This window comes from Lissotriton vulgaris, chromosome 3_1 (assembly GCF_964263255.1).
Source record: "Lissotriton vulgaris chromosome 3_1, aLisVul1.2, whole genome shotgun sequence".
NCBI lineage: Eukaryota > Metazoa > Chordata > Amphibia > Caudata > Salamandridae > Lissotriton > Lissotriton vulgaris.
In genome coordinates this window covers 300844611-300867217 of record NC_141689.1, presented here as the reverse complement: position 1 = coordinate 300867217, position 22607 = coordinate 300844611, and the positions used below count along the sequence as shown (strand labels likewise).

Below are 22607 nucleotides of genomic sequence, written 5' to 3'. Positions count from 1 at the left end.
CTCCATCTCGCTATGCAGTCATACCCTGATGCCTTAGAAGGGAGAGTGGGTGAGATGAGCTCCTGAAGTCTACCTCCTGCATCAGGACCTCCGCAATGTGGCGGAAAGGGTCAAATCAGGGGAAACCAGGATTCTGAGTCCCGCGCCTTCTCAAAGATGTCACAGAGGCTCAAGTCACGAACAGGGACATGGTGTGGAGACTGGATGATGCAGAAACCCAATGCAACAACCTCAGATGTGTGGGGTTTCCAGAGGGGTTTGAGGGCCTGAATGTGCCACGGTTCCTAAATGAGTGGCTGCGACAGATCCTACCTCAGGACAAACTCTCCTCATGCTTTATCGAATCGCCACATTGTGCTATGGGGGGGCAGGCCGCCGCGGAACCCCCTCCAAGGCAGATGATTGCATGCTTCCTGAACTTCTAAGACAGAGATATGATCTTTTCTGAAGTACGCAAGATGGGTGAAGTGTGCTATGAAAATTGCAAGATCCCAGATTACTCTAGAGAAGTTCAGTGCCAGAGGCGTACGTTCTACTCCATCTAAGCCAAACTGTGACGTCTCCATTTACAATACATGCTTTTATTCCCAGCCAAACTTAAGGTTCTACTCAAAGGGGAATCCTATTTCTTTCTAACACCTGAAGAGGCGTGGCAGTGGTTGGGACAATGCCAGTATTGCTGTGGAAGGATGAAAAAAGAGATAATAAGACCCCTGCACCACAGCTGATACACAGGGATATTTAAGGTGGTAGAAAATACTCTTTGTCAGAAATGTTCAGTGTATCAGTGCACAATTGCCCCAAAGAAACAACCATACCCAAGGGACTGGGAGTATCTAATGCATGAATATACTGTGACACCAAGTACTGATAGTGTAGAGAGAGGGCCAAGTATGGAGGAATGTAAGAGTCTCCAAAGAGTAGGATGGTCCCGAGAAGACTAGAACACTACTCACCCTGTCACTGTTGCTTCTCCATCAGGCCCACTTCGTCATCCTGTCATACTTTTATCTACTAGTATAACTGTTATAATCAACAATAGTACAGTTGTTTTCCTAGTAGGATTGCGCAAATGGGCAAATAAGTAATTGCAATCAAGATACATTTACAGTAGGCCACACGTTGGGCGTATTACAATACATATGGGAATCTAATTGAACCCTTTCTGTGCATGAAGTGAAATAGATTACTACAATTAACTTCCCTTTTAAATAAGGATTACCAGTTTATTGACGTTGATAGTTGCTAGTCTGAATGCTATCAAGCTTTAGGCACAGTTTAATAGCTTGGCTCGAAAGTACTTTTAAGGGTATCCATCTTTCATCCTCTTATGTTTCTCCAGAAGGTTTGGGTTTCTTTGGGCTCTGGATAGCTAGTGTTTTTTGCCTTTTCACCGCCTGCCATAAAGGCCCTAACTGCATGTGCCTTTCCCTCTAACATGGAAATGTATTTTGACCATCTGCTTAATCGGCATATGGGATGGTTTTGTAAGTCTGATTTAAAGTGTGAATGAAGGTGCAAGCTGTGTAAATGGCAAGTTCCAAATTTGAGTCTTTAGCGAAAAGGTTTGCCATTCACATTTGGAGCAAATACTGCATCATGTGATTGAGGATAGCCATGTCACAACAAGGCGTCTCCCCTGGATGTTGTAGGTGAAAACCGTGCTGTACTTCTACTTTAAATAATGGAGTTGCCTCTTTGAAATTTAGCTATGAGACTCCATTTAAAGGTTATATACAGCCCCTGTGATGGTAAACTCTGTAAATTAAAATGGCTGTTTTACTTGCCACAAAAAAAGCTAATATAACCTTGGTGCCACACTTGTGCATGTTGGTGCTGCCTTCAAATATGGTATTTTCAGCTTCAAAAGATACACTTGCTAACTCAGGAAATCGTTGAAAATGACGTTGTCGTGGCCTATGATCAATCAAGGTAAATAATAGCCAAATAATCACACGGGCATTTTATTTTATATACTGCAAAAGTCACTTTTCTCAAGTTGTCACATTTCTGTCTTTAAGCTGGCCAGTTTGTGTATTTAGTTTAATTTCCTTAATGTGGCAGAGATCTCTGGCGCTCTCGGGTGGTATAAACATGTCATTAAGTAGGAAGAAAGGAAACCAGCATCTATTCGGATCACTTCTTCCAGACATTACTATGACATCTGCATGTCAATGGAAACTCATAACGGTTGCCTTCTTTGGAAGAAGGGGGTTTTGCAGATGAAAAGGAACTTTTAACATAGGGAAGTTGAAGCAGGTGTAGCCAGGATATGTGGGACTATTCCTTATATTATATACTCTGAGAAGAGTTAGTATGGTGGGAGGGGGCTTTCTGTGAATTTCAATTGCGCACAGAAGTCTATGATACTTTTTTCGGTAAAGGGCCTAAATGAAGCAGGAAATATGTCAGTGTGGTAAAACTTGGCAGGAAAAGTTGAGACATTTAGCCTCATGTATTTAGAAAGTCTTTCCAAACTCACCTGAAGAATTGCTGCTCAGCCGTTTTCCAGTCAGAGAGCTGCTTGGAAAAGATCAGAGGACTCCATGGTGGAAGCGTTCACTTTTGCCTTGAAAAGGCAAAGGAGTGGTGACACTTGCTTCCCCTAATATGGTGACATGAAAATATTCTCTGATGGCCAGGTAGTCTGGTATCTTGCTGCCCTCCATACAGAAAATAACCTAGGACTAGACTAAGAGGACTGCCTACTGGTGGAAGCTGGAAAAATGTGACACAAATATGAAGAAAAAACTGCATCTGCCTGGAGGAAAACAATCAAGACCAGTGGTGATTGAACTTTTAGCTGTGGCCCTGACTGGAAAATAGGAAAAGTATTTTTGGTGGAGTTGCAAAAGACCTAGTGTGGGCTTGCCACGATTTTGCAGGGGCTTACAGTCTGCTCATTGGTTCAGTCTGTCGGTTTCATTTGCTTGCTTCATACTGGATGTTTTTTTCTTTCCCAGCTTGTCCATCTTGTGTTTGTCCCTTCCATGGAGGATAGTCTTTTTACCATCTCTGATTGGTTGGCTTCTATCCTTCTACTGGTCACTTTTAGGAAGGTACTTTATTTTTTTTTTGTTGCTTAAACTCTCCATGAAACTGCATGGGTTTTCTAACACTCTCCTTCGTGTTCTTCTCTCCCCATCCCCTCCACACTCCATGTTGTGGTCTCTCTCCTGTGCTCTGCCTTGCCAGTCTTCCTGCCTCACCCACAGTCCATGTTGCTTTCTCGCTCGTATTCTTCTCCCCCTATTATGTAAATGTAAATGGATACTTGTATAGCGCACCACTCACCCGCAAGGGTCTCAAGGCGCTTATACGAATACCGCTGTGGAACCCATCCTGGCTTTCCCTGTGAGGGATCCACTCCTGGGCACCCCCAAGGTGGAGGCCAGGCATCCTTAGCGTTGTGGGGGCCGTTGTGGAGATTAAGCAAGCTATTGCCCAGAGTTGCAGAGTGGGACTCCATGATTGGAATAGGCACCGAGGCGAGAATTATCAGGTCAGTGGAATTTTTGAGCCCAAGACCCGCTGAGGCGGGGAATTGAACCCTGGCCCCGGGCTAGATCTCTGCATCAGGGCCTGCCGCTCTAATCATTGAGCCACACTTCTCCAGTTACCCGTTGTGTGTTGTCTTTCCCTTCCCTGTACCAGTTGCCGCCGATCACCCACTCCTCTGTTGCCCCTCAAACCCACCATCTTTTTGTTAATTATTTCTTTGGTGGAGCTGGGTAGCACCAAACAGCAACTTTCTGCCAGCCCTCTCGTCTTGAAAAGAAGCACTATCGTCCTACTTATTTTTCATTTTCTTTATTTACCTTTCAAAAGGGCATTGACAAAGCCAATAGGTGCCAAAGGCGAGACCGATATTTTTTTGGGTGAGTTTTATATAGCTCAAACTCAGCCCGAAAGTATCAGAGCGCTTTATATGAGCACCAGTTGCGTTACAGACGGACGCAATCATTTTGCCCAGAATCAAAGGATTTCGAGTGTCTCTACCGAGACTCGAACCTGGTTCCCCAGCTTCGAGGTTGACCTCTCTAACCGTTAGAGCACATCCTCTATTGGCAATGCCAATGCTTGTTTCCTTCTGTAACGTGTGGTTAAAGTCCTGGAAGGCATCCCTGGGTAATCTTGCTTTGTTTAAGTGCCAAAACGAATGCTTTTCAATCTAATGGCCAGTTTTTACTTTTTACTGAAGATTACCAATATCTTTTTATAATACCTCCTGATCCATACCCTAGATTTACTTCAATAGATGTTATTTTAATCATCACATTGCATTTAATTTACATCCTTTTATCAATTGTATCTTGATTTTGTGTTTATTTATTTTTTGAAGTAGGGGTGTTTGATGTTGCTGATAATGTATTACATGTTTCTCTAAATAAGGCCTTGCTGCTGTAGATGAGCTCATGATGTTAGCTCCTTGTTACTTTGTGGAAGTTCAGACACAGCGTATATCAAGATGGGTCCCCTTTTCCCATACTTTAGCTATTTGGTTTCCCATTGTAGGGGTTTATTACTTGCTTTTGTACAGTTACAGAGGAGAAAAAATAACTCCCCTAAAAAAGCGAAACGTATATCCCCTACTAACATGTTGCTCGCTGAATACCAGCCCAGCACCCCACATGACCCATATCACCATTCTACTAACATATCTTGTAGAAATTGAGTTTACGTTTGGAGATGGATTTGAGAAAATCTCTGTAATTGTAAGCACAATGGATGAAATGAACACTATTAACTCTCATAAATACAAACAATTCAACAAACGAACAATTTTCATATCTTATATTAACAGAGGCTGTTAATAATCCGGACTCGATATGGCTTCAGAATGCCCTATCTGGTGGATCTTCCACAGAGTCGTTAATGTTTTATTGTGTTTTTTCATGTGTTTTATTACCTTTTTTGACCTGTTTATTCAATGAAAAAAATATAGTTGAGCTTTTCATTAGTACTGTTCCAATATGCAACTTGTAAAGATTTGAGTAGAGAATATTTTTCTCTTTCTTCTTTTTATTTAGGTCCCAGTTTTCCTTCTTTTCCTGGACTGTGTTTGGCAGTTGGTACAACAGTACCCAGTGGCATTCGAATTCACGGAGACATATTTAACAGTTTTATCTGACAGTGTCTACATCCCTATCTTTAGCACGTTCTTTTTCAATTCACCATTTCAAAAAGATACGCACCACCTGGTAAGTTTTTAAAAACTCATCAAAGCATTATCTCCGGTCTAACTTGGAAGCCATACACCAGTTCTTTGGAAACTTAATTATTCATTATCAGTTGCTTGGAATGAAGAGAGCACTTATGTCCTACAACTAGCTAAATGTTTTTATTTAATCATTACCCTTGTGGATGTTTTACTTTACAGAATAAATGTCATTTTCTAACATGATCCTTTCTTTGGTATTTAAGACGTGGGTATTTCCCTCTTCACAACACCCAATATTTCTGTTACAATGGAAAAGTCCCTCATGGTGATAGACGTGCCTCAGGACCATGGATATCTAGACCACTGATAATGATTTTTGGTCCTGGGTGGACATGGATCATGTGTGTGCGCCATGACCTACGCCATTCCCATGGTAATGCGGTCTTAGACTGGAAGGGGAGTCCAAAGCGGTACCCTCAGAGGGGTGGAGGGCTACTGCCCTTACCTAGAGTTATGCGACACGAGTTGGTAGGGGCAGCTTACCCATTTTGTGTTTCATAGTGAGACCAGACATTTTTACTGGTGTCACAAGAGTAGTGCCTACTGGCCAATTAATGTAAAGTTCTGTGGCTGTATACTTAACTCACCCTTGGCCTGTATGGATTGGGAGTCATGCTGGACAGCATGTGTAACGTGCGTGCTGGAATGTGTGTGTACGCTTGTGTATATTACATGCCATAGAGGCCTTTAGGTTCCATTTTAGAAACGCATGTCCTGGAAGACTACGAGAGGTGAGTACCAGACAGGTGATGTGTATTGCCTATATTCCTTAGGGTTGAGGTGAGAGCACATACTGGAGGAAGGGGAGTAAGAGCATCATCTGTGCACATCATATATCTCTTTGATTACAGTTCAGTGGGGCATGGGCTCATTGTCGGGGAGAAGGTGGGACAAATGAGGTTGGCACTGTGGATCAGGGTATCTTGATAGAAGAAGAATTAGGTCTTTAAAGCTTTATAGAGCCTTTTTCAGTGAAGTTAGATAGCCAGGTGTGATCCTCAGTTACTCCTTTGGCCTGTGTTGTAGGTCCGTCAAAATTGGAGTCCCTCATTATGTGGCAGACTGTCCCTTGGGCAGTGCAGAGGAGAGCGCACTCCAAAGGAGCTGACACTCACTACCTTAATTTCAAAGGGTCAGACACTAAATCTCAGACACTATGTCTGGATTTGGACTCTAGAGGTGGGAGCATGAGCCATACACTTTTTAAAATCTCCTTCTTCAATTAGAGAGAAGCTCCTGATTTCTAGCTCCTGGAACCAGAGCTAGACTCCCTGTGAGGTGAGGGGGCATTACCCAGGTAGTCAAGACCATTTGCCCAGAGCCTGGAGAACCAGTCTTCTGTCTGCCTGTCAACACCAGCGGACCCTGTGCGGAGGAGGAAGCAAGTTACTGAATGGAGCAAGGCCCAGCCGGGATCCTGCCAAAGTGCGAGATGCATAGTCCATCAGGTTGGGCAAGACTGTTCGAGGACTGCAGGCCTGTTGGGCACTTGTATGGACTTATTGTGTAGCACTGCTGAAGTTGACTCTTAAGGCCAGACTTATACTTTGTCATGTAGAGGCTAGGGTAGGCCCCATCTGTACATCTTTTTGGGTTTCAAATGGGAATAACAAGACTCACTACAAAGGGATGGAGAGACTCTGGGATACCACCAAGGGTGATGCTAACACACCATCCTTAGATTGTGGATAATATTTAGTGTGTTGCCTCTATGCTTTTTGTGCTTATTAAACTGGTACTTTTTTTCAGAAAAGCAAGTATTTGACTGGACAATCACCTTACTGCGGTTACTGTTTGTAGCTTGAGTCTTGCGTCTCTATAAGCATCACACCTACCTCCCCCTTGAAGAGTATTGGATTTCTCGACCCACTCTATCACTGAGAGTCAAGTGCTGACAGTGGCAGTACTTGGCCCAGTAACTCAGGGCCAGTCTAGGTCGGGTCCCAGAACATCATGAGTAAAAAGCCACAACCCTCACGTTTGAGCCCAGTAACACCTGTTTGCTCTGTGGCCCTCTGAAAGAGGTTTCAACCGTTTCAAAATATGAATTTCTCACTCTGGTTTTCAGGAGTTTGATGTTTAGCCTACTGAGTTATGTTAAGGGCAATTTCTAAAGCGCACAGTCACCCGACTGTCTCTTGGCGCTGGATTGCTAATATGCCCTTAATCCACAGTTATTGGTGAGCCTGTTTTCAGAAGTTGTCTTAATCTGGTGTAGTAAGAAGTGGACCTAAGGTCCAGCGGCAGAGTATTCTATACTCGACGGGCAATGACGGAGAACCTGTGTCCTCCAGTCCAATGTTTTTTGCACGGAGGTACCACCAAATAGTGTAGGTGGCTAGATTTCAGTTCTCTGATAGGACAATACTGGAGGATCTGCGATTTGCGAAAGCAGGACAGTTCAAATACATGGCCTTAAAGACCGTACAGCACTGCTTGAACTTTGTTCTCTGTGCATCTGGCAGCCAGTGAAGGGTCCTTTATCACGTGAGTGATATGGCCATATTTGGGCAGATAATATATCAACCCAGCGGCCTGGTTTTAGATTAACATGTGCCTACACCATAGGACTTAGGGAAGACCCAAGTAAAGAGAGTTGGCATAGTCAATTCTAGACATGACTAGGGCTACTATTACTTGGGTCAGAGCCTCCTTAGTAAGGAATTTCTTAATCTTTTTTTATGAGTCAAAGTTGGCCGAAACTTGCCGATGTCCCAGCCCATAACTGCTGCTTCAATGATAATTCCTCATCAATGATGACCCAAGGCTTTTTATCGCCTTTTTTGGAAGGGGGAGGGGGACCCATCTATCTGGGCCAGAGTGATGAAATCCAATGGTCCACTTTACTTTCTGTAACAACTATCTCAGTTTTGTCGGAATTCAACTTCAACTGATTACTGTTCATCCAATCCCGGATGAGCAGTATAGTGTACTGAAATAATTGTCTAGTTGTGGGGCTGTCGTTGATCTTGAATAGTAATTGCATATCATCATTATAGTTAATAGATGTTGTTTTCCTTGTTCTTAAGGAAATTGACCAAGGGGCGGATATAGATATTAAAAAGTTGAGGAAAATGAGAGGAAACTTGTGGCACCCCGCAGTTCATTTATACCTCGGGTGACACAAAGGGGAGTAAGCCTAACTGATTGGGATCTCTCACTCAAAAATGAAATGATCCAGTTCAAAGCTGAATCCCGAAGCCCTGCAGCCCTGACCCGGTTAGCCAAAATGACATGGTTGACCGTGTCAAAAGCTCCAGACGGGTCCAGTAGCACCAAGGCTTGAGTATTACCGTTATCAGCTTCCTTCCGCATATCATCAACAACTGACATAAACAAAGCCTCTGAGGAGTGCTCAGGCCTAAATTCTGCCTGACTTGGTTCAAAGAACTCTACTACTTTAATGAAAGGGCAAGATGGCGAGCTACATGCGTCTCAAGTAATTTTGCCAAGTATGGTAGGAGGGAGACTGGGTGAAAGTTTATCATATCTGTGGGATCTGCTCCCGCTTTCTTTAGTATAGGAACAATAATCGGTCCCTTAAAAGATCTGGGAACCAACCCAGAATTGATGGACTGATTAAGGAGTGACAGTACCAAGTTGGCAAAGCTGGTACATACCACCTTTAGGAACTTTGTGGGCAACTATCAATTGGTGACCCTGATGTAACTTTTGTCAATAAGTTGACAAGGTCCTCTTGCGATATGTGTGGGAAGCAAGAGCTCGTGTCACTATTCCCAACGCCTGATTGTGGATTATTGTGTAAAGGGCCGGAAGGGATGCTATTTTTAATAGACTCAATTTTTTTAACAAAGAAAGTGTTGAGCGAGTGACATAGATTTACTGAGCATCTACCACAACGATTCTATTAAATAACATGGCCTTGTAGACGCGCATACTACTGATCCATTATATACTAATGAAATGGGTGGAAGCCTTAAGAAGGTTTCAGCAACCTAAAATATGCATGCATTCTTAAATAATAAATAATACCTGGGCGTTTGTGTATCAGTGATGTGGTCCAGGCTAACTGTTTTGCTTTGGTGAGTTAATGGGGAAATATTGCAACTTTGAGAGAGTTACACAATGTCCTCCACAAAGCACTTAGACATCTGTATGTCTATCTCTAATGGAGGCTTTTAAATACATGAATCACTTCAACAGGCTGTTGATGAGCCTTAATGGTAAGCAACCAGTTACTAGGCTATTCAAGTAATAGCTAGTAATGGGCAACTCTGGAACGGGAAGACTTAGCATCTCATTAAGAAGTCCCTGCTATCTCCCAAAGCGGCGTCACACACCTCCTGTAAACCCCACTCTCCTCGACAATAACCAATACCAGAGTCCTCAGTTACCCTCGGAGTTAGTTGACTTTACAAAGGACCCTGAGAAATTACTGGAATATTGGTAAATGATATATTTTTTCCTTTCTTTTCCACCCCATGACTCCATCTGCTTTCCACAGATGGAGTCTTAGAGTAAAACACCTCATATCCACATGGTAATCCCTGTTTGGCCTGTAACTCCTGCTCCCTGACAGATCCTGATTACTGGAACCTTCCAATCGGGCCGCTGTGTAGTTTTCATAGATCTCTCGACAGAGGTTGGTTTGCTTTAAGGATGAGAAGACAATTAACTGCTAGATTTAATCATCTATTGAACTGGGGAATATAGGTTTAAGGAATATTAATGAAAGAGCAGAGGTGGTCAGTTGCTGGCAAACATCCAAACTTCTCATCGGCCATAAGAAAAATGTTTAATTTTCCACAGCATAATAGCATTAAAGTAAATTAATGTATACTGTTAGGCCCAAACCTGCGACATAGTCATCAAAGTGTGTATTCAAATTTCTCAAATGTTCTGTTGTGCCTAATTTTGAAGTGATCAAAGTGTGTGCTTGTTTTGACAGGCTGGGGAGAGCCAGGACGTACAAAGCAAGGCTTTGAGTTTTCACAGCGTGTGGAATTGGTCAGTGCAATTTGATGCTAAATCGCAGGCTTTATTTCATAATCCTCTATTTGTGAATAAATCAAAACCAAGTATACGCAACTCAGCACGCCAAAAGGTAAGTCTTCATGTTTTTTTTAGTGTGGGCCTTTTTTCCCCTATTATATTTCATATGGAAAACTGACATCATCATGTAATTGCCAACTGTTCATTTCAGACGGCCTTATGGCCTTTACCTTTGGGCTACAGTGTGGTCTTGCACAAGGATCTGGCATCAAGGCATTTGTAATGCACCAGTGCAGTGAGGGCATGGATGCAATTGACAAAGCAGAGATATTTAGCACCATTTTAAAAAACATTTTATGCAAATCATGGATGATTTCCATACCTCTGTTCAGGGAGATGTCCCAACTCTTCTACACATTCACACACAATGGCAACAGATCATTGATCATGAGCCGTTATGGTGACCATTCCGTAGTCACTGTCTTCAGTGTGTAGGACTAGATCAACTCATGCCTGTTGGTAGGGAAGTAACCCACAATAAAATGAATAGAGTGTTGTATAAATCTGAGTGTTCATTCAACAGGGAGCCTGGGCAGCACATCCGATGCTCTGCGGCATGCTGTATTAGAGTATTGAAAAGAAGCCCCGCCCACTCTCCGCCCATATTTGTTGTTGGCTTTGAGGAAATTCAAAATCTCCATTCTCAGGGGTCTTCCTAATATCAATAAAGAACTTGGCACAGAAGCTGAAATATGAAAAGACATCTTTATAAAATTTTAATAAATGAGGCCACGTCACACAGAAACCATAGTAACTGAATGAGGTAGTCTGAGGAATACAGAGGACAGAGGCCTTTTTATATGTTTTAGGGTTACATGACTCAGCACAAAAGTAAGGGGTAGTCCTAGCTTTTGCAAGCATGCAAAAACCCCAACATTCCTTATTTACAGTTTGACCAATCCCATGTATACACGACCAAAGCATTGTATGATGACAAACCCACATTTTAGTTGTCCAGCCCATAATTAATCATCAAACAAACCCAAGATAAACATTCTTCTTTAGACAAGCTGGACAAAACCCATAATAAAAGGGCCCGCAGCCCACATCATAAATAGACCATAAAGAAGGAACAGAAACAGATAGGAGCAAGATAAAGGGGTGTGTGCGTGTACAATACACTCAACAATGTCCTGCTCTTTGATCCTAATCTTAATCAGCTACTGGGCAAGAAACTGATCTAACAAGGTCCGCTTCAGGCAACAGGGTCTGTTCACTCAGGTCATCCAACAGTCAGCTAAAGTCATCAGCCTATGTGAGGGCAACTACAAAATGGCTGCCATGCATAAAATGGAACCCATGGTTCAGAACGAAATCGTCAAATACACAGTGAATCCATCGGTGTAACATGACGAAAACACTCATGCTTGCTGAGCTCACTATTTACGGTTCGATGTTACCAAAATCATAACGGAACCATAACCTTTATGACCCAGGTTCAGAATTCACGGAACCTCAGACCCTCCTTTTGCCCTTACATAGGCAATAACCTAAACTCACGTCAATCTGAATCCAGGTCTATATTCATCAGATCATCAAGATGTTGTTGGAGCATAATCCTATTACTTAGTAACTCTCTCGGGACAGGCCTCCTTACACACGTAGTAGCGCAAAGGCCACATATGGCAGGACCAAATAGGGAATACCTCTATCTGTAGTATGTGGCATAAGACCATACACCCAACAATTAGTGATGTTCACTACTAACTGGTGTTGATGCAGAAACTGTACAAAGGAATTATTAATAAACTCTGACCTCCTAACCAGTTCATGTTCAAGTAAAGTATGGAAAGAATGCAAAGGAGTAATAGTATGCAGAGACATAGGTTGGGAGGTGGATACAGATGTCAATTGGGTAGAAAAAACAATCCCACCCATAAAAGACAATGTCATGTTTAAAAACACTAGAAAACAGGTTATTAAGAACATATAGACAACAGGAGAAAGTAATGACCACCATTACAAAGAAAATTATCATTTTCACAACCCTAAGCAGAAAGCAAATCCTAGAATTATCTAGTAACATTTTTATGGCTCCTATGCATTTTAGTAACTTATTATATGTTCAGGTGAAACAGTGGCGATCCTTATCAATGCTCTGAGGTGAAAAGGGAATACTCTTCTACAGAGAATGGACTTTATTCTGCTTTTACTAAACAGAATAGTACTTTAAAACAATGCCAGCCAAACAATAAAAATTTGTCTCCTAACACCTATTCTATGCACTCGCACGGAAACCATTTGTATAACCAACTATGCCCAGAGTCCGTTCAAAAAGCCTCTCTGGCAGGCTTCTATTGTTCATCAAATCTTCTTTTGTTGTTGCATGGGCCTCTTTATTCAGGCCTTTCATGATCCGTTGGAGTGCCCTCCTGGCAAATACTCATAGCTCATTCAAAAAGTCTCAATGTCTTAATGCAGTGCACCAATATTTCCTGTGCTGCAGGCACTACAGATAGTGTGCTCTTCATTGATCAAGGGCACAGATCATCTTATGCGGACCCAAGTACTATTAATCGGGAAAGAGCAACAGACTGTCACTCTCAGCAACACTTTCAGGCTCCAACACTCTCTATTCAGTGTCAGAGGATGCTCGGGCTGCTCTTTCATGGGCACCATAATGTAGTGCCTTTTGCCAATCTCAAATCCTCCAGGGCACTGCACTTCCGTTGGAGCAAAGGAAAAGGGGGTGTGTGGCCAAAAACTCAGACCAAGGGGCTCAAGGGACTGCACACTGTCAGAGGTTAACCAGCACATGACAGGCGCTCTTTTGCACTGAAATTCTGGTTTGTGGCAAAACCAACTCCTCCTTCTTTTCTGATGTTCAACGCCGTCTGATGAAGCAAGTGCGATGCTTTAAACAGTTCATTGTATAACAAGGGGACTGCAAACAGGTGGCCTACGATCTTCAAAGGAGTGGCCACACGCCATGGGACAATTTTGGTCTAGAATACACTGTCATTCTCAAAAAGCAATACAAATATAAAGGCAGTAGGCAAAACTGTGCCTCTAGGCTTTTCAATTGGGTTTCCGTGTGAGAGCATATCATCCATCATCTAAGGGTAGATAACTACACGAGAAAACTATCTAAATGGATGTCTTCATATATGGTGGCATTGTCTAATGGGGCAAACACATTTTTTTCTCAATGATTACATATAGGTGTTCCTAAATTCCTTATAAAGAACACCTTAAAAGAGAGATCACATAATACATATTATCAGGGACATGTAGATACCTCCCTTTAATAATTGTGCATCAGGTGGACTATGAAATACAAAAGCTAATGATCAAGATGTGGAAACAAAAGACAAGAACTAGAGAGTCCTGGTATTTCAATTATTTAGAATACATCTGGTCTATCAAAAATTAAAGCAGCAGAAAAAAAGGAACTAAAAACCACATAGAATAGGCATTGAATTTGTCATATTCAAAAAACGTAAGGTGTCTCCTATTGAGGTGGAAAACTTATCTTACTATAGTATTGAGTCAGTTAATCAGTCCATCACTACCTTGACAGTCAGACTGGAAAACATCAGAGTAGGCCTAAAGAAAATTTTGAAAACCAGTCTGGTCATACAAAAGGGAATTATACATAATATGGGGTCTCTGGTACATTACTACAGTCTGGAAGTGTGAACCTGAGCAATACACCAACTGGTGAAAGGAATTTGGAAAAGGGAAATGGGACTAGGTAAAAATGAAGCCTTGTTTCCTTTATCGTACAAAGCCATACACTACTTAGGAAGCAGAACAAAACTGACTAATTTAATATAGAAATTAGGTCACCATGTACAAGAATCACAGATCTATAATTTTATCCTTACGTCCAATCAGGATACATAAATTTAGGGCTGCCTGTTCCTTAAGGGGAGGGGCAGTACGTGACTAACAGCATGTGACATACTTTGATCCTGTATATTTCTTTTATTTTACTTCAAATACCATTAAAGCCAAATTCGACATACACTGATGAAGTGTTGTCTGTCTTTATGTGAAATTTAGTGTCAAAGCAAATCTACCCAACTGTTTGCAGGATACACATCGTCATGTATATCCCTTCACAACACAGGTAAACTTGTAATAGTACCAGAAGCAGCAACATAAAACAAGAAAAACATGCAAAAAAAAACGTACAGAACGCACATGTCAAGCCATCAGATATACTTGCTGTATATCAAGCAAGTCTTGTACTTTATGCACTGTGAACTTGCAGCCCAAAACAGAATATTCAGGCCTGCTTAATTTGTCAGGCTTAAAATCCTCACCCTCCTTTTGACAGTAGATCACCAGTTAGTGGATATCTGCTGTCAAATACAACTTTCTAACATACAGGACCAGCAAGAACAATTCATGATAGGACCAAATACACAAACATTAAAAAAAAACATGAACATTTCTTTCCAAAGGAGTTATGCAAAAACACATCTCCTTTCAACCAACCAAACTCACGTGTCTTGACTTCTTTAAATCACCCAGAACAATCCATAAATGATCCGTAGGCAGAAGCGAAAAAAGAAAAAAAAATACACAACACACAAGAGAGACATTTCTCATAACAAACGAATATCAATTATAACTTTTAATCAGAAGACAAAACATGATACATATTAACAAACACAAAAATAAATTTCCATTACTTAACTGTTACCATCTTGTCAGTCACCTTGCAACATGAAGCCCTTTTAACTTTCCAAAAGTAAAATCCTTTCACTGACACTCCATGTGAGCCTTGTGCCACAATCTCCACTGTAAAAATTCTTAATTGGCAAATCGTTCTCACTTATTCATGTAGCCTTCAAAATTTCAATCATTTTCTGTCAAATAAAGCAACTAGCAGACATTATTTCCTAGAGCAGAAATACAAATGTCATGATGTTGGGACTTTCAAAGAAACCTTTTTTTATATTGTCCCTTTGAGCTAAAGTTCTTTAATTTAATTGATGTTCTTGTGGAGAAACCAGAAATCCCACCTTTCAGAGGCCTGTTTAGCAAGGTCATTCTGCATTCCAAAGAGACAAGGCACAAATTTAAAAGGTCACAAATGTCAACATGACAGCCTCTTCCATTGTTTACAGGAAAACTAAAGATAGCATCTTAGCGCAACTTGAGCAGCCTGTTCTCCTAGCCCACAGTTTCTGCTCATTCTGAGGCTGACAAAGACAGAAGGCCTACTATATTTACTGTGAATGATTCACAGAACCTAATAACAGACATACCAGTTTTTAGAACAAATGCTTGTTGCAACTGTACTCATTTCAGCAACCTTAATTGGATCTCACTGGGCCATTTAAAAGTAAACCCAAATGGGGACAACCTGCAAATTTGTATTATACCTAAATGTATGCATTTACTGAGGCCTAATGCACTTTAAAGCTATTTTAAATGTCAAAAATACTGTTTTAAATTGTCTATTTTACCCAAACTCGACTTTGATGTGTGGGGCACTTAAAAATAAATATCCTATACTTGTTATACATATTAATCATCCTCAGAATGTTCTTTACAAATTACAGAGATTTTTAATCAGACATATCCTATGTAAATCTTTAGAAAAATGAGTTTTGTAAGCCTGCGCTAAGTGAAATTCCATATGCTAATGTTCTCATTATGCGATATAGCACAACTTAAATTAAATGTTAATGCTAGGATGTCATAGTATGAGCATTAAGCTTCATGAATAGTGAAAAATGAATTTTGTAGCACTTATTTTTGATAATTCCACATATAAAAGCGAGCTGCATCCCTTGCCTATCATTTTAGACGCATTCATTTATAAGCCTAAGCATAGAAACCTAACTTATAACAATGACAAAATGTTTGCGCCACTTTAAAAGGACAATTTGTAATTAGCAACAGACCCAAGAATATGCTTACAAAATTTGGCTTAATATACTGAAAACATAAAAAAAACACAAACACACATTTGAGCTCATTTCAGACATACACAGAAAAGGATAAAGCACTCAGGACGCACAATACGGCGCGCCATGCATTTCGTGAATAGCACCATCGCTATTCACTTACAGAAGTTGCACTAATCGGAAAACCACATAGACATTTAAACACAAATTTGACCCACAAATCAATACTCAGAACAAAAACAAAGAACAGCCCACAGACTGTACTTGAACCAAACCATTTGCAAATACTAGTTGTAAGTCATATTTACAAGAAACGCTTCTCAATAGTGTTCCAAAAGACTGCAAAAACAGCCCAACAGACTGATGTGTGTCCAAGAACCGAAACTACACTCACTTCACTAGCTTTGGCTAGCAGAACACCAAACAAAATCGTTCTGCATATCTTCATTCATAAAACTGCGCAGAACAAAGGATCCTTGTTTTGTATTATGTCCATATTTTAATTCCCTGGGGATACAAAATCACCAAGGAAGAAATATGTTTGTAAATCTAAACCTATTTAGATATTTCCCGCTAGGGGGGTCGGGGTGGTCGCTAATTTACTTCACATCACACTATGGTACCTTCCAAAAAAGCAACACAATTTTCCATGTGAGCTTACAAACAGGCATGCCAAAAATACTGCGGAAAACGCAAGTATTATAATCAAAGTGGTGCTTAAGGTACTTTTCGTACGTGCACCGTTCAACTAAACCAAAAGGAGAAATATCTCCTCATTACCTGCCTACACAAATTGCAATTCGCATATCCAAACCTATACAAACCAAAAGTTGGCCCACACAAATTCCAAAGTTCCAAAGCTACATTTCCAAATTTGCTAAGATCAGGCATCTTATAGCTCACTAATCTAGCTTCAAACTTCAAGGGGTTATCTCTACCAATACACTCGCAAATGTACGAGACCCTCGGCTATGGTAATTGCAATGACCAAATCAAAAACCAAGAAACCAAACCCTCGGCTTTGGTAATTGCGATAACCAAATCAAAGAACCAAAGGACTGGGAGCGACCCACTTATACTTAACTCTTACTTTTACTAATCAAAAGGTTATCCAAATTCTAACGGTCTTTTTAGAATACTCACGCCAAAAAGGTTCTCAGGCAGGAGTGACATCATGTGGAGGATCAAAATCAGGAAGATCAGAAATATACTGGGCTGCAGAAAAAGAACCTCCAGAATCCCTGTGCACAGAGTACCTTCTTAGTAGAATCCTGTTCTGTCCTCCTCAGTAGATTTCAGTCTCCTGACAAGATCACTCCCACAGAAAGTCACTTCTCTGATGAGCCCCGCGTTGGCTGCGCCATTTTAGGAAATTCAAAATCTCCATTCTCAGGGGTCTTCCTAATATCAATAAAGAACTTGGCACAGAAGCTGAAATATGAAAAGACATCTTTATTAAATTTTAATAAATGAGGCCACGTCACACAAACCGTAGTAACTAAATGAGGTGGTCTGAGGAATACAGAGGACAGAGGCTTTTTATATGTTTTAGGGTTACATGACTCAGCACAAAAGTAAGGGGCACTCCTAGTTTTTGCAAGCATGCAAAAAACCCAACATTCCTTATTTACAGTTTGACCAATCCCATGTATACACGACCAAAGCATTGTATGATGACAAACACACATTTTAGTTGTCCAGCCCATAATTAATCATCAAACAAACTCAAGATAAACATTCTTCTTTAGACAAGCTGGACAAAACCCATAACAAAAGCGCCCGCAGCCCACATCATAAATAGACCATAAAGAAGGAACAGAAACAGATAGGAGCAAGAGAAAGGGGTGTGTGCGTGTACAATAAACTCAACAATGTCCTGCTCTTTGATCCTAATCTTGATCAGCTACTGGGCAAGAAACTGGTCTAACAAGGTCAGCTTCAGGCAACGGGGTCAGTTCACTCAGGTCATCCGGCAGTCAGCTAAAGTCATCAGCCTATGTGAGGGCAACTACAAAATGGCTCCAATGCACAAAATTGAACCCATGGTTCAGAACGAAATCGTCAAATACACAGTGAATCCATCGGTGTAACATGACAAACGCTCATGCTTGCTGAGCTCACTATTTACGGTTCGATGTTACCAACATCGTAACGTAACCATAACCTTTGTGACCCAGGTTCAGAATTCACGGAACCTCAGCTTGTGTCATTGTCCTTCGTAAATGCTGGCTTCAGATTCGTTAATATGCTTGTTAGTCGCTCCCAAGTACCGCCCTGTCTTCATTTGTAACCTCCCAAGAGAACTGGCCTTTTTACTTTGTTGTTACACAGTAAATCTTTTTCAGTCTGTAAGCACTATTTTCTTTTGAGTTTCTCTTACTGCAGGAAGGCAGGATGGTCTTGTGTGCAGCTTGTTTATTTAACTTGTAGCAAACGGGGAGCTCTTCAGGGGCAATGGGAGATAGAAGGGGGCAACTCAGCGATGCCTTCAAGCATTTGGATTGCAATAGGTCTTGCATTTGCGAGAGTTTTAGGCTATTGGCATTGTAAATGACAATGCCTTTTATGTATGTTTTAAAAACCAAAACATAAATAAAAGGCATTGTCATTTATAATGCCAATAGCGCAAACTCGCGTAAATGCAAGACCTTTTGCATTGCAGATGCTTGTTTATTGTTGTGGAAGGGAAGTACCTACACATTTGTTCTTTTAATTTTGACTTTCGATACTGAGCAGCTGGTTTAGTAAAACGCTCCTCAAATTGCTTGTGTGTAAAATAGGCCTTGGACATGTTTGCGCATAAGAAATATAGAAATCAGTCTTCGAATACAATTGTTTCTTAATCCTTTTTGGCCGGACTATTCCAACTCCTTATGGCTTTCCGTTTGGCACAGACACTGTTAGTGTCCTCTTACGGTCTCAATAAATTTCATCAGCAGATTTGTAAACAAAACTTATCTACGCATAGCGTCTTTTTGATGATTTTCATGCTGTCTTATCAAGGCACCCTTTGTGGCAGAAAGTGATGTTTGTTGTTCGAAAGACCCTTTTGCTGTTGTTAGTGCCACCTTTTAAAATCCTCATATTTGATCAATTTGCACTTCGTTCTTCAAGTGTATTTGAGCGCTACCTGCACTTTAGCAAGTGCAAGATCTTTGAACCAAGGCTACCCAGAAACCAGCTTCTGCTATATGGGAGGGAATTTCTTAGAATGCTATTTTGATGTGCGTATTTTTGCATTTAAATTGCTTCATCCTTACTGCCACAAGCAACCTGTTGGTGCAAAACCTGAACCTAAGTAAAAAGAATTCCACTGCACTATGAGGTTAAATGGAACACCTGCTGCTCTGCCCAGGCATCAGATTTTTTTTGCCCATAGACTGTGCTGAATGTTGCATTGTACAAGTCTTTTGAACCAACAACATCAGAAATCAGAGATGCAGTATTTTTCATTATTCAACTGTTGTTCTCATTGGTACCATTCATTCTAATAAAAGGCTTCTAACCACAGATTCCTCGCTTTTGGAATTTTCCACAGGTGTGAGACTGGATCCGGAACGGCGCACCGGGGAATTGCCCGGTGCCCGCTATGGCCAGTCCGGGCCTGCACCAACTGCAGCAATATTTTCACCTCTTTGGCACGGATACCCCATAAAGACAACCATTTCAACCTCAGCAAGGTGCCCAGCGTTTCGTTGTCAACAAAGTCATCCCCAGCGTTTCATTGTCGATGACATGGCCACCATAGCCCCGCAGCCCATCCTGCTAAACCGATTTAGCATGCAAGATTCAACTATATCTCTAGTCAGAGTTATCGATCATTTTGTTGTTTTTGTTGGTCCTTGCATGTTTGATGTGCGATCCCTTTGACTCACTTCAAAGCTGTCCATTGCAGTTTCTCACCTTCACAACAGTATTGCTCACTACCATAACATCAGTTGGGTGAGTGGGTGAGCTTCAAGCCGCTGTACACTACCTTCTTCCCAGACAAACCGGTTCTGCAGATGCAAGTACCCTTCTTACCAAAGGTTGTGACATTTTATCTTGTCGGTCAAAATATCACTTTACCAGCATTCTTTGCCCGGCATCACCCCTCTAAGGAGAAGAGACTCCATTAGTTGGACCCCAAGAGAGCTCTGCGGTTTTACATCAGTAGTGCTACAGAACACTGGGTGAACAATCTGCTATTTGTGGGGTTCACTAAAGTGAAATAGGACGAGGACCATCGCATCTTGCTGGATCGTGCTCTGCATTCAGATCGGCAATGTATTGGCCAAAATGCAGCCTCCAGAAGGACGGCTAGCTCATTCCATCCGGACCAGAGCTGCCTCTACTACATTGGCATGCAATATTTCTGTCCTGGGCATCTGCCTGGCAGCTACGTGGGCATCACTCCAAACATTCACAAAGCACTACTGTTTGGACTACCAAGTTCACAGAGTGGGACATTTTGCCTGCTCGGTCCTACAGGAAATTTTGATCCATTCACAGACCCACATCCAAATAGGTACTCCTTTGGTATCTATTCATAAAGTGGGGAATCTGCAGTTAGAAGTCCCTATCAGAAGAACAAGTTATTTACCTTTGGTAATGCTCTATCTAACTGCAGAATCCTCACTCACGTTAATCAGATACCAAGTCTAGGAATCTGCACACTGCTCAAATCCAAGTTGCTGTTGGAGCTCGGTATCTGGGGGAGCGTACAGCCTCAAAATCAACTGATGTCAGAGCGTGGGGTGGGAGTGGCACCTACATTAGCTCTGCACATCATTTCCAAAGCGGAACGAGTAGTGCGCAGCCGTACTGCATCACCTTTTGGAGCACAGTGGTACTGCTCAAAAGTGTCCGCGTCTGCTCTGACACCTAGGGATTATTCAAAAGGTATGGAATCTGTGTTTAGATAGAATCTCTAATATAACGAACGACAGAATTCTCTTGGAGAAATCACCAGTCAAATCAATCACACTCCACTGTATGAACTAACCGGAGTTACTCTCAATCTTAAAATGACCCAAAAGGCAATTGAATAAAATCTGTTTATTGATGAATAAATTGCAAAAACCATAGCACAATGAATAAAATTCATATAATTAAAAACATTTTCATAAAAAACATATTACAAGCTAATAAAGCATCGCAAGTAGGAAAGACAACATACCAGACACCAATGTTGCAATTTATGCATAATTAAACAGATTTTATTCAATTGCCTTTTGGGTCCTTTTAAGATTGAGAGTGAGTAACTCCTTTTAGTTGATACAATGGAGTGTGATTGATTTGACTTATGATTTCTCCAAGAGAATTCTGTTCTTTATATTACTGGTTCGAAGAACCCTGTCTCTTGGAGTAGTGGGGCCACTCACCTTTCTTATCTCTACCAGAAGCTGAGTTAACAAAGGTAAAATTCTTGTTCAACAATTCTTCAATTGTCAGTGAAGTCACTGCATGCATTTAATGCTGACGGACTACAATATATGACTAACACTCATTCTATTTTATAAGGATCATCTTTCCACCTTGGCAGAACGACATCGAAAAATATTAAATTTTCTTGGACAGTGTGTCCCAAGTGAAGAGAAAAAAACACAGCCAGAAGATACTACAAAGAAGGTTAATATATTGAAAATATGAGTGTTCATAACAAACAACTTTCAGATTATTACTCATCTATTGATTCTGTTTATCATGTAGCTTGTTTGTTATCATATAATGCTGTCTTTATTTTGACTGGAAATAAACCCACATCTCGAGGTTTGCTGCATCCATCTCGGAGGTTGCTAGATAACTACTCCTGAGTGGGTACATTCTTTTACTTGTTGGTGAGTACCATCCTTTCTGTGACCGGTTTAATAACTAGGACCAGCTTATCATTCCACATAGGATGCTGGCTATTTATGGTGTCTCTACATCACTTATGTTCTGATGAGATCCTTGTATCCCGAAGAGGGTTGAAATATTGTTGACTGTATACGATGCAAGCAAACTAAATGACAAACGTTATCAATGGACTAGTGATAATCTGAAGATTTTTGTACTGAACACACAATAATTTTCATTATAATGACCTCTGTAGTATTTTCTGTTTTTGTTTTTCTTTTCTTTACCCAGGACAAAATGCACAAGATATTCGTTTTTTTTCCTGATGTTCTTCCAAGGTGGACAAAGAGGATCCCTAGAAAATCAAGTGAGTGTTGGTCATATATTGTAAATGCGAACAGTCATTTCACGGACAATAGGAGAATTGTTAGAATCATACCAGTGAGAAACACTGTTAATGAATAATACCAGACACTCAGGTTCCCATGGGCTTAAAGGTTGCTTAGTGTTTTACGATAGTGTTAGACCAAAACTACTTAACAGCATCACCTGTAAATCCTAGCATGGCCTCACCCAGAACACATCACATTCCTGGTGTTGCATGACGTGCATCCCCAAGGACTCTCCTCTTTATCATAGTTATCTGAACGAGGAGATTGAGTGGTGGAATTCATTTGAGGCTTGTGCAAGAG

General features: G+C 41.1%; 1 protein-coding gene across 3 annotated transcripts in view; it reads left to right on the top strand.

The window, feature by feature from the left end:
• MTMR12 (myotubularin related protein 12) overlaps window positions 1–22607 on the top strand; it is a 764164-nt gene that overhangs the window by 668328 nt on the left and 73229 nt on the right. For all 3 annotated transcript variants that reach the window (XM_086960496.1, XM_086960495.1, XM_086960494.1), the window contains 2 exons: window positions 5031–5201; window positions 10131–10286. In XM_086960496.1, coding sequence (XP_086816622.1) covers window positions 5031–5201; window positions 10131–10286 — 327 coding nt within the window. The remainder of the gene's footprint in view (window positions 1–5030; window positions 5202–10130; window positions 10287–22607) is intronic.